Source organism: Amblyraja radiata, chromosome 22 (genome assembly GCF_010909765.2).
Source record: "Amblyraja radiata isolate CabotCenter1 chromosome 22, sAmbRad1.1.pri, whole genome shotgun sequence".
Classification (NCBI taxonomy): Eukaryota; Metazoa; Chordata; class Chondrichthyes; order Rajiformes; family Rajidae; genus Amblyraja; species Amblyraja radiata.
Window position 1 is genome coordinate 12,730,843 of NC_045977.1, and position 13,108 is coordinate 12,743,950.

General features: G+C 44.2%; 1 protein-coding gene across 3 annotated transcripts in view; it reads left to right on the plus strand.

Moving 5' to 3' along the window:
• The window catches only part of grin2a (glutamate ionotropic receptor NMDA type subunit 2A), a 266,902-nt gene that overhangs the window by 185,124 nt on the left and 68,670 nt on the right, over positions 1-13,108 (plus strand). For all 3 annotated transcript variants that reach the window (XM_033040431.1, XM_033040432.1, XM_033040433.1), the window contains exons 7-8: positions 925-1,096; positions 1,304-1,457. In XM_033040431.1, coding sequence (XP_032896322.1) covers positions 925-1,096; positions 1,304-1,457 — 326 coding nt within the window. The remainder of the gene's footprint in view (positions 1-924; positions 1,097-1,303; positions 1,458-13,108) is intronic.

Sequence of the window (13,108 nt, forward strand, 5' to 3'; positions counted from 1 at the left end):
ACATACTAGGGACATTTATACACTTTTAACAAGCCAATTAACCTACAAACCTGTATGTCTTTGGAGTGTGGGAGGAAACCGAAGAACTCAGAGAAAACCCATGCAAGTCACGGGGAAAACATACAAACTCCATACACACAGCACCCGTAGTCAGGATCGAACCCGGGTCTCTGGCGCTGTAAGGAAGTAGCTGTACCGCTACACTACCATGCCACCCAAATGGACCATATGAAGCCAAGGCAAGGGTTGAATTTCAAAGCCCAGTAATGGTAAGAGCATCAATAGACATATACTTCAATAGTCTGAAGAAGGGTCCCGACCTGAAACGTCACCCATCCTCCAGAGATGCTGCCTGACGCACTGAGTTACTCCAGCACTTTGTGTCTATCTTCAACATTTACTGGATTTAGGGAAGAAGGTGACTTCCTCCCTTGCATAAAACACATTTGTCAGTGACGTGTTGACCGTATTTCAGAAGTCTTTCAATCGATGGGAAATGGGAAATAGGCACAAATTATATAAAGTTTATTACTGGCTATAATTAATCTTTGATCATAAAGAGGCATCACATTTATGATCGATTACATTGAGCTTCACTTCAAAGCAGCGCTGGAAGCTTTAATTAACATGAGAAGTCACAAACACAAGTCTGAGATTAATGTTTTGTGTTGGGAAGTTTAGCTTATATCGAAAAACACTCACTAGCAATGTACAGTACGTAATTCTTTAAGCTCACCGAATGCCCATTTACTAAATTAGCAGGGGGGACATTGACGTTGTTTTTATGCATTCACAAGTTCAGGGCCACGGTAATTAACCTGAAATGTAATTGTGTAACTGTTTTAGACAGTAGGGACAGATTCCATGTTGGCATAACAAAGATTAATTTGCTATTATTACCGCATTGCTTTCCTCCTTCGACAGCAATTCGACTGACGACAAGGGGGTGTACATGAAGAAATGCTGCAAAGGATTTTGCATTGATATTTTGAAAAAACTTGCAAAGACTGTGAAATTCACATATGACCTGTACCTGGTGTCAAATGGGAAGCACGGCAAAAAAATCAACGGTGTATGGAATGGAATGGTTGGTGATGTAAGTGGCTTTAGGTAATAAACAGTGGCAAGCAGTTGCACAACTTAAGGTTTTGAGTCTCTCGGCAGACAGAAGCCGCCCTCCCCCCCCTCCTCCCCCTCTCCCCCCCCCCCAAAGCCCACCCCCAGAAACTAATGATGAGCTGCACAAACTATGTGTTTTGACCCACACCTTCCTTTTCTTTGCTGTTGTCTGCACTGCCTCCAGGTGTTACATCGACGAGCAGAGATGGCTGTTGGCTCACTTACGATTAACGAAGAGAGATCTGAAGTTGTGGACTTCTCGGTGCCCTTTGTGGAAACAGGGATCAGTGTGATGGTGTCTCGGAGCAATGGCACAGTTTCCCCCTCTGCATTCTTAGGTAAACTTTTTTTAAAGTCTTACCTGTGGGTTTTTTTTCCATTCTTTTGACTATCTGCTCATCCTTCAATATGTGCTTCAGATGTTAACATCTAATATAATGCAGGGTTCGCACTCCAATTTTACATTAAGACCAGATGAATGTACGCGTGTTAGTGTCTGAATAATTTAAACAAAATATGTGCTTCAGGTCAGGTCCCTTCTTTAGAGTGATGGAGGAGAGGGGAAATAGCTGATAGAAAGAGGTGCGGTAACAGCTAAAGAGTGATAGGTGGATTCATAGTGCAAATGGTGAAGTCTGATAAGAGGCAAGCTGGGAGAGGGTAATGTGGAAACATAGGGAAGGATAGTGGTTAGAAGGGACCAGGAAGCAGAGAAAATGGATGACCTAAGGTAGGGAGGGGTGGGAGAACAGTGAACGGAGGAGCGGCAAGCAACTGCGTGATGGTAGCGGGAGAGAACAATGTTGGCGGGCCGGGGGGTTGGGGATGATTAGGAGAGGAGAGAGGGTGATCAGAGACTGGAGAATTCAATGTTCATGCCGCTAGGCTGCAGGCTACTCAAGCAGAATATAAGGTGTCTTCCTTCCATTTGGTCTGTAGCCTCACCATGCATTGGAGGAGGCCAAAGACAGATACATTATTATGGGAATGGGGGGAGGAATTAAAATGGCTGGCAACTGGGAGCTTCAGGTGGCCCTGTGATGGGGACAGAGAGATTGAGAAAGGGGAGAGCCATGTCAGAGAGAGTCTAAATGAACTTGAGGGCAAAGTGGAAGTTAGTAGTTTTGAGAAAGAGGTAGTTTCATTGCAGGGGTCGGACTATGAACGAACATCTACTACAAACCCACTGTCTCTCATAGCTACCTTGACAACACCTCTTCCACCCTGCCATTTTCAAGGAGTTATCTCTTAAGCCCCTGTCTCCGTGTACACGTGGCCTCAAGTAGGTTGCGGTGTTTTTTCCAGCCTAATAAAAATGGTCCACGATTAAAGAAAAGGTCGGCATGGAAAAAATTGATACTTTTTACTCGTAGGTAGGACGTAGGTAGGTCGTAGTAGGCCGTGATGCTAGTCGTAGGTAGTCGTAGATAGTCGTAATTAGTCGTAGGTAGTCGTAGGTCGGTAACGAGAAAAAAAATGCAAACATGACATCATTTTATCATGTGATAATTTTCCACTCGTAGCTAGTCGTAGTTGGTCTTAGGTGTGGAAGACTGAGTTCGAGGGGGTCGTAGGAGGTCGTAGACATAGTCATAGGAGGTCGTAGACATAGTCGTAGGAGGTCGTAGACATAGTCGTAGGAGGTCTTTTACTTCGGCGCGTCAACACGACCGTGTCATTTTTTTCAACTCGTCTAGGGTCTTCTAAACCCGTGGATTAGGTCGTCCACGTGGGACAGGCCTTTTACTCTCAACTTCTCCATCTCTGTCGTGTCTGCACCCACTGACCTCCACATCCTACATATTATTCTCCAACATTTCCGCCACCTTCAATGCGATCCATCCACCAGTCGCACCTCCCTGTTCGCTCCCCTTTCCTGCTTTCCATGGAGACCACTTTCTCTGCAACTCCTTGGTCTGGTCATCCTTACTCACCCAACTCGCCTCCTCCCCAAACATCTGCCCAGTAACTGCAGAAGATGTAACAACTGTCTCCACACCTCGTCTTTCTCACTTCCGTCCAGGGACCCCAGTAGCCCTTCCAGGTTAGTGAGGTACACCTGCACCTCTTCCATCCATGTTTTTGTTGCTCCTGATGTGGCCTCCTTTATATTGGCCAGACCAGACATGGATTAGGCGACTGTTTTGCTGAACACTTGCCCTCTGTCTGTCAAGACTTGCTGGATCTCCCGGTTTTTAACCATTTTAACTCCAACTTCAAATTTCCACATCGACCTTTCTGTCCTAGGTCACCTCTATTGCCAGAGTGGGGCCATGCGCAAACTGGAGGAGCTGCACCTCATGTTCTACATATCATTGCAGCCTACAACCCAATGATAGTAACATTGAATTATCCAATTTTAAGTAATGCCCCTGTGCCCCCTCTCTCCTTCCTTAGCCCACCTGGTGTGCACATATTCCCCCCACAATCTCTCACCCTGCACCTTTCCCCTCCTCTGCACACTCATCTCCCAACCCTGAATCCCACATTTTCCATTAACCACCACCCCACATTCTTTCCCCAAGAATTTCCATCCATATATCTCCTTCCAGGTTGCTCATAGATGTCCATCCACCATTATTGAACATCCCATCTTGCCAGTTGTCTCAAGTAGTTCACAAACTTCACTTGGATGGGGCTGGAATTTGCTTAAGTTGACAACTGAAAGGAATGATATGATACGATAATACTTTGTTAATCTCCGGAGGGAAATTGGTGTTATTCATCCCCGGAAGGAAGCATTGGATGGCAAACCATATCTGTCAGGCGTGACATTTCCCTCACTGGTTTCAGCTTTGTTGAAATCAGTTGGCCGCTTCATTGGTATCCATGTCGTTGACCTCAAGAGAGCTGTAGTTTCCCTAGGTTGCAGCTCAACAGGCTTTCCGCACATTGAAACATTGTCAATTCATTGAAACTCTCACCTTTCTATCAAAATCTATCTCGGCCGCTGCAGCTGTCTTCGTCTCTAATGACAGAACACCTCCAGGCATATTCTCCATGCCAGCAGGTTCTTCAATGGCCTTATCCAGCCTGTGATGAAACACTTCAGGTGCAGCAGTGATCTCAAAAGGCAAACCCAGCCACTAATATTCCCCAAAGGTGTGTTGAATGTTGTTAGAAACACACTCCTACTGTGCGCTCTGCATGCCAAAATCCAGTCTTGGCTTTCAACAAGCTCTGCACAAATCTGGCAGGATAGATAATGGTTCCTCTTCATTATGTGCAGATCATGGGATCCAGACAGGTCCTCAGCTTGCCTGACATCTCCAGACTGGCCATAGGGCCCAAGTGTCCCCTGCTACAGTGATCTCTGCCTCTGGCAGCTTCTCAAGTTCGCTGTTCAGTTTCTCCTTGACAGCTGCAGGAACAAATCGTAGTGGATGTTCTTTCAGCTGCTCCCCGTCATCGAGCTCGAGTTGGAACTTTCCCTCCAGCTTTCCAGTTCCCTCAAAAGCAGCTGCAAGTTTGTTTAGCAGCTGCTTCCTGTCAAGTGAGGAGCTCGAGAGTCCATCTGCTTGTTCTCCCATCGAGTTCTCTACCTGTACACTCATTTGTTCTATTCACTTGCCTGCTCAAACTCGACAATGTATCTCTTTCCATTCTCTGCGTGTTCCCAGTGGTATTGCAATCATGTGGTTGTACATCCTTAGCACTTGCTCTGCCTCTTCATGTTTCCTTGCCGACTGCTTTGGAACAATATTACATGTTATCTCACTGTCTACCTGGAACCGGGCATCTTTTCCTTCCACTTCCATAATAGTAAACAACAAAGTGCTGGCATAACACGACAGGTGGCACAGTGGCTCAGTGGTAGAGTAGCTGCCTTACAGCGCCAGAGACCTGGGTTCGATCCTGTCTACGGGTGCTGTCTGTACGGAGTTTGTAAGTTCTCTCCGTGACCATGTGGGTTTTCTCCAGGTGCTCCACTTTCCACCGACATTCCAAAGATGTGCAGGTTTTGTAGGTGAATTGGCCTCTGTAAATTGTCCCTACGGTGTGGGACAGAACAAGTGTACGGGTGATCGTTGGTTGGTGCGGACTAGGTGGGCTGAAGGGCCTGTTTCCACGCTGTATCTCTAAAACTAAAAGTTAGAAGGTCGGGCAGCACCCATGGAGGACATAGAAAGGAGATGTTTTGGGTCGAGACCTGCCTTCAGCTGAAGAAGGGTACATGGATAGGACAGGTTTGCAGGGATTTGGGCCAAACGCAGGCAGGTGGGATGAGTGTAGCTGGGACATGTTGGCCGGTGTGGGCAAGTTGGGCCAAAGGGCCTGTTTCCACACTGTATCACTCTATGGCTCTAAGGATCCCAACTTTCTACGTGATCTATGCAAGATTCCAGCATCTGCAGTTTCTTGTGCCCCCATAATGGTAAATATCTGTTTTGGGAGCTTCCCCTCTTCTTCTCTATTTGGCTTCAAAATCATGATGCTGAAATATTTGAATAAAAATAGAAAATTATCAAAGTAGTTAGCAGGCCACATCACACCTTTGGAAAGGGTATCAGCTTCGAATCAGAGACCCTTTGTCAGAAGTGGGATAGAGAGATTAAAGATATTTTTTGGTTGCATAGAAGTTGGTGGAGGAATGGATAACACATTCAGATTACCTGTGACATGGGATGCCCGGTTATCAGTCTGAAGAAGGGTCTTGACCCGAAACATCACCCATTCCTTCTCTCCAGAGAAGCTGCTTGTCTCGTTGAATTACTCCAGTTCGCTTTCCTACACATAACGTGAATAATGTTCAATACAATTTAAAGCCTAAAACATAAGAAGATAAAATAGGAGCATGAGTAGGTTTGTTTTCCTCTCAATATTACCCCACCATTCAATATGATCATGGCTGATCTGCTCCAGATGTTGTTTCCTCTTCTTTGCCTGTTCCCAATTGCCCTCAATTCCTTTAATACTGCAAATATTTATCTGCTCCATCTTTAAATACCCTCAGTGATCTAATCTCCACTACCCTCCAGGGTAGAGAATTCAAGAGGCACAATCTGCCAGGAAACATCATTTTCCTAACTATAAGCTGCAAATTACTAGATGAAAAATATCCAAAATGCTGAAGGTTTTAATGCTATTCTTCTCCGTTCATTTCTGTACCTTTAATGTTTGGTAAGATAAAACAAAAACAGCTTTAATAAAGTAATGGGTATTGGCACCAGTGATGTGCGGTGAGGTCAATGGCTGGGAAGGCACTGGCTTCTACTCAATCCTAACTTAGTTGTGTGTGTGTGTTAGTTGTGTGTGTGTTAGTCGTCTGTGCGTGATGTGTGTGTTAGTTGTCTGTGTGTGATGTGTCTGTGAGGAAAGGAGAGAAGGGAGGGAGGGAAGGAGAGAAGGGAAAAGAGAGAGAGGAAGGAGGGAAGGAAGGAGAGAAGGGAGGTAGGGAAGAAGGGAAAGGAGGGAGGGAAGGGAAGGAGCGAAGGGAGGGAGAGGGCTGGCGGCGGGAGTGGATGCCGGGGTCCCGAGCCGAGAGTAGATTACTCCAACGTGGGGCCCAATTGGAAGCTCTCAGCGGCACAAAGCCTCCAAATCGGCCGCTACAAATCAACGAATCAACCTACCAGTCAGCGCCACCCCCGATGGAACCCAGTGCTGTGCCGCTGCTGCTGAAGCTAGCTAACATGGAGGGAGAGCGAGGCAGCGTCAATTACGTGAGCCTACGTAATTGACGCTCGATCTCTCTCCATTGGGCTCAAGACACGCCCCCTCAGTGAGGCAGACGTGACAACTGCCTCCCCTGCTGCTTTTTCATTGCAGTTTTATGAAGAGACCAGCGAGCCTAAATTTAATATATTTATATGTGAAATAAGCTACGTGGACTATGGAAGGTGAGGACATGTAATGAAGGGGTTTACACATATTACATTGGTGACATACAGAGAGATAGTAACAGGCACACACTTATTGCCCGCGCTCCATACAGTTTCTGAGGGGTTGCGCAATCAGAGGGGAGGCTCAGCTCGCCGCTGCCTCACCTCTCATCTCTCCCAGTATTTGCAGCAGTTGCGCAAAAATGGCGATTTTGACTGTAAAAAGTGATTGGATTCACGTAGAAATGACATTTATGACACAGATCAGTGGAAAAATCTTTATATTTAGTTTATTTTATTATTATTTTTCTTTACTTTCCTTAACAGCTATTTTCATTGGGAGTATGACAGGTGAGGCTCTGCCTCCCCTGCCTCCCCTGACCGCACGTCCCTGATTGGCACGGATATTAAATAATTTTCTCATGGCTCGCCGTCTTCAGCAGGTGACCCAGAGGGGTGCAGGATATTTTTTACTTCTTTAAAGTACCCTGTGAGTCTTAATGGTGAACTGATGCAGCAGTTAATTGAAAATAAGATCCAAAGGTACTGGGAACATTCAGCATTTCAGACAGCGCCTCCAGAAAGGAAAAAAGAATTAATGATTTTGGTCAAAGGCAACTTGCTGTTGATTAGAATGCTTTATTTTTTTCCTCCAGAGCCTTTGTTAACCACTCTGAATCTATTGATTGGGAGGGCGTCCATTTAGAACAACTGTCAGGGCATCTCAATACACTTCCAATCGGCAAATGCCCACTGAATTACTCATTTTTCTCAAGGGCACAAAGATAGGTCTGGATCATTGGAAATGTTACTTTTATTGACTTGGGGAAAGTCTTTAGGACAGTGTGAGTCATCAGAGGACACAGGTATCCAGTGAAGAGGGGCATTTCAAATCTGTTCTTTGCTAGAATAATGGTGATATCCATTATTAACAATTCCACTATTTCAATTTCCTTTGGAAATGTTTCATTGAAAATAGAACATAGAAAGGTACAATGTAGGATAAGACAAACATATTACCTGTGATAAGGGAGGCCCAGTTATCACTCTGAAGAAGGGTCTTGACCCAAAACATCACCGATTCCTTCTCTCCAGAGATGCTGCCTGTCCTGCTCAGTTACTCCAGCATTTTGTGTCTATTCCTGGTTATCATGGAGATGGGTGGTAGGGATTGATTGGTCAAATGGGTTACGGTGAGGGTGAAAACAAACACATAATGTGTTAATAGCAGGGTTGTAGGACTATTAGGAACTATTAAACCCTTGGCAGCGGTGCCCTCATTTACTGAATTGTGACTTGGATTTCATAATACTCTCCTAGGGATGTTCGTTAGTTTGTTATTTATTCTTTGTGACATTCCATCCCAAAAACTGGACATTTCTCAATTTGCTAATCATGCTGTTTGCCACAGTACCTTACACTGTCACTGTCTTTTCTCTCCGTGGTCTTGATTGAATACATGAACAGAATTCTGTTGTCTGCTATCCATTCATCAACTCTGCCTTTTGTTACTTCTGGGAGTGGGATTTGACACACTTGGACAGATCTAAGCCTCAGCAGATTCTCACTCAATCCTGAGTCTCCAATTTGACTAACAATTCTTCCGTAGATCAACGAGTCCATCAGATCTCTGAAGTTACAGTTTGCAGCCAGCAACTTCAGTTCAGACAAGTATGTGTAAAATGTGTCCCAGTTCACCTGATATCTCCTATAAATCTCCAACCCCTCCACCATCTAATTGCCTGGGGTGGCAGTATTTCTCAAAGACATTGTGAAGTTCTTCTATAGTCTAATTGGTAAACCTGCTGTTTAGTAAAACTCGAAACCTGCTGTTTGGTAAAACTTGATTAAAAAGATTTGGTAATCAACCAGATACAATGCTTTCGACCGACCTGATCTCCCGGTGGCTAAACACTATAATTCTCCTTCCCATTCCCACACTGACCTTTCTGTCCTAGGTCTCCTCCATTGTCAGAGTGAGGCTAAATGCAAATTGGAGGAACACCATCTCATATTTCGCTTGGGCCGCTTACAGCCCAGTGGTATGAATATTGATTTCTCTAACTTCTAGTAACCCTGGCATTCCCTCTCTCTCTATCCCTCCCCCACCCAAGTCGCACCAGCTTCTCGTTTTCACCCTACAAACAGCTAACACTGGCCTTTATCATTGTTAAATTTTTGCACGTCTTTATTCATTGTTCTTTATCCTTGTACATCATCGTCGACGTCTCTCGTTTCCCTTTTCCCTAACTGGTCTGAAGAAGGGTCTCGACCCGAAACGTCACCGATTTCTTCTCTCCAGAGATGCTGCCTGTCCCGCTGAATTAGTCCAGCTTTTTGTGACTCACAACGTTTACGATGCCATTTTCACCTTTGTATTCTCTATTATTATTCATGGTCAACTGGATTCAAAGAAAAAAAAATCATACATCCATTGAGATTACTTGCCTCAAAGTCCACTTGCCACAGTGGCTTTTTCTCCTGAAGGACCAGGTAATGGAAGAAAAATAAGTTTGGTGTTTTTGCTCACCAGACCAAGCAGCATCTCAATGATATTTAGTCACTGAACCACTTCAAGCCGAAGAAAGAAAAAAAAAGTCTCTTGCCCAATATAACAACCCAAATAATATTCCAAACAAAGAACATTTAAACCCAATATAATTAATCAAATCACCACTGACACGATGGTGTCGTGTATTTATCCTGTTGATTAAATATTCCTGAACACATTCACTTAATTCTTGGTAAGTTGGTTACACGATAAGATATTGATACACTTGCAATAAAATTGTTCGCCATCTTGGCACAACAAACTGACCTCTGACCTCAAAATGCTTGCTTGTGCAGACTTAATTTTTGCTTTGCCAAGAGGTGGCACCAGATAGCTGTACATGGTCTCACAAGGATGAAGAACCAGGCTTAATTATTACAACAGCAATTCCTAAGCAGAACAAAAACACTAATAACATCGGCCTGAATGGTTTGTTTCTGTATCGTACATGCAATTCTCTCACCAGCAATTAAAAACCGAGAATGCCGCTAATACTCACCAGGTCAGGCAGCATTTGTGGAGAGAGAAAGAGATCTAACATTTCAGGTCAATGATCTTCCTTCAGACCAGGAAATATGACAAAGCAAATATGTTTTTGGTTGCAAAGAAGGGATGAAAAGAACAAAGAGAATATTTATGATACGGTGGAGACCGATAAAGAATGAGTGATACAAGTGGTTTTGGTTATTACTGGGGGAAGGTGAGGAGGTTTGTTAATTGCAGTGGATGTGGCTGAAAAGTGCAGACAGAGAGAAATAATAAGGTGAAGGAGAAAATAAAACAGACATTGCTCGGCATTCCAGGGGCTGCCAGCATTGCAGCCATCCAACAGCCCTCATGAATAATGTGGTAACGATTAACTGGCAAGATGCTCTGCACTGTAAAATACAATAAAGGTTTTTAGCTTTCTCTCAGGACCCTTTCCCTTCCTAAAGCAGCTATCTGCTGCCTTAAAAATGATTTTATTGTTTAATTTTTAGCATAATTTCTTCTATCCTGCTGTGACTAATCCACATAACAGGTTCGGAGGAGGAAGCGGGCAAACAGGCTGAACATTGGCACTGGGGAGTTAATGATCATGGTCTATGCGTTAAAAGTCATACATTTAATGAAGGTTGTCTTATCACATCAACTCTGGGGAATGCGTGGTGAAACCCACCTCCGAGAGCACATTACTTCCAAAGCCCAGAGCAATCAGTAGCAGGGAACGTAGGATTATATGTTTTAAAAGTGATGAGCGGATAGTTTTGTTGGCATAGTACATTACCATCATATGTAACCTGAGAGGTGATTAATGCACTTTGAAATCTAGGGCATGATTTACATTTTGGTAACCGTTTTATTTTAAGGTGGTTTTTCAATCCCACTTTTTTTTAGTTTGGAAAGAAGAAGGTTTGCAAATTTTAAATAGTGTGAAATGTGTTAGTTCATAAGGCCTAGCAGCAGAATTAGGCTGTCGGCCCATCGAGTCTACTCCGCCTTTCAGTCATGGCTGATCTATCTTTTTTTCTCAACCCCATTCTCCTGCCTTTTCACCATAACTTTTGATACCTTTGCTAATCAAGAACCTGTCTATCTCCTCTTTAAAAATGCCCCATGGCCTCCACAGCCGTCTGTGGCAAAGAATTCCCTAGATTCACCACCTTCTGGCTAAATATCACCACCCTCTGACTAAAGAGGGTTAGGAGAGAAAAAGGTCACTTATTTTCAGTTGTTGACCTACATTTATTTTTTCCACTCTTGTGCCACAACATTCTCTTTGTTTTATCCCTCAGAGTACACTTTCCCTTTGCTGGCCTGTTCTTAGGTTTAAAGTTTGAATTTAGAGATATAAGCTTGGATATAACCGAGCCCACGCCGACCATTGACCAGCCATCCACATTATCAATCCTGCACACTATGTACAGAAGCCATCAAACCTGCACGTCTTTGGAATGTGGAAGGGAATCGGAGCACCCAGAAGAAACTCACGCAGTCACAGGGGGAAGGTGCAAACTCCACACAGATAGCACCCAAGGTTAGGATTGAACCCAGCTCTAGGGCACTGTGAGTCAGCAGCTCTTCTACTGCACCATTGTGCTGTGCTTCTGCATCCTGCCCAAGTTTACCAACAATCAATTGATCAGTACTTGTCTTCCATTTTTCACAATATTTTGATCTGCCTGACTATTCAATCAGTTACTCGTCTTTGCCTTTTGATAACACAAGGGTAAAACCCTTACTCTGTGCGTACCAGCTCCTTATCCTAGTGTTCATCCATATGTTCATTTCCCGAACTGTAGACGCTCAGAAATGGATATGTGCAATTCACAACTGTTTTAGCTGTTTGCAATAGACCTGATAGGTCTAGATCCCATGCTGTCCCAGGATCAAGCAGGAATAAACAGAATAAACTAGGCTTCTTTTCTTCAGCATGAAACAATTCTCAGAATCTCCTCCCTTGCCTCCTGCACACTTGCCATCAGCTACAATCCCACTGTGTTTGTGGATTTTTTTTGTCATTAATTAATCCCATAGAAGCTGCCTCTGCTCATCCACCTCCTTCCCTTGGCATAAAGAGTCATAGAAGCATAGAGCATGGAAACAGGCCATTTGCCCATACCGACCAAAGCGCTCCATCTATGCTAGTCCCATCTGCCAGCTTTTGGCCCATATCCCACTAAACCTTTCCTATCCATGTTCCTGTTCAAATGTTATGTAACATCCATATACATTTTTTCAAAGCACCAACTCATTTTTTTTTTGCTGAACTCACCATTTCTCAGTTGAATCCACCCATCCTATACCTATCCCAGACACTCTTCTTTCCACTTCCTGTTCTCTTGCCCCTATTCCCAGTAATCTACTGATCCTCCTCATCCCTGTCCCCAGTGTGAACCTCTGATGTTTAATATGGCAAAGGGAGAAAGTAACCAACAAATGCAAGCTTGTTTTCCAAAGGTTTACTGTGGAGCCATTTACTCCATTATTGTTCATTTTTAATGGCAAGATTGGAGGTTGGAGGCACTAAAAGCACACAATCCTAGAAGCTGAGGCCATCTTGTTTCCTCCCTAGGATCCTTGGAATTATTTATTGGTAACACAATGTTAGTCATGACTTTAAAGGGTTAAGCCCCCGTCCCACTTAGGAGACCTAAACAGCAACCTCTGGTGACCTTGCCCGCCACCCAAGGTTTCCATGAGGTCACCGGAGGTTTTGGTCACTCTCCCTAATGGTCGAAAGTGGTTTCCGCGTAGTCGAGGCTTCATTTAGGTTGCTGCTATTTTTTCATCATGTTTAAAACCGGCCTCGACTAAAAATAGGTTGCCGTTTTAAAAATCGATAATTTTTTAGTCACAGGTCTAGTCGAAGCCGGTTTTCTTCATAGTCGAGGAAGGTTTTCAACATGTGCGTGGGAGGTGGTAGGAGGTTGCAGGTCACCTAGACCTTGATTTTTTTTGGGTGGCGGGCAGGGTCACCAGAGGTTGCTGTTTAGGTCTCCTAAGTGGGACAGGGGCTTAAGGGTGCCGGATTTAAAGCAAATATTCACATGAATACCAATATTGATTGAGTCAGAAGACATAGCCTAAAGAGTACGGTTGCATCACGGTAGAGTTTCTGCCTTAAGGGCCTGTC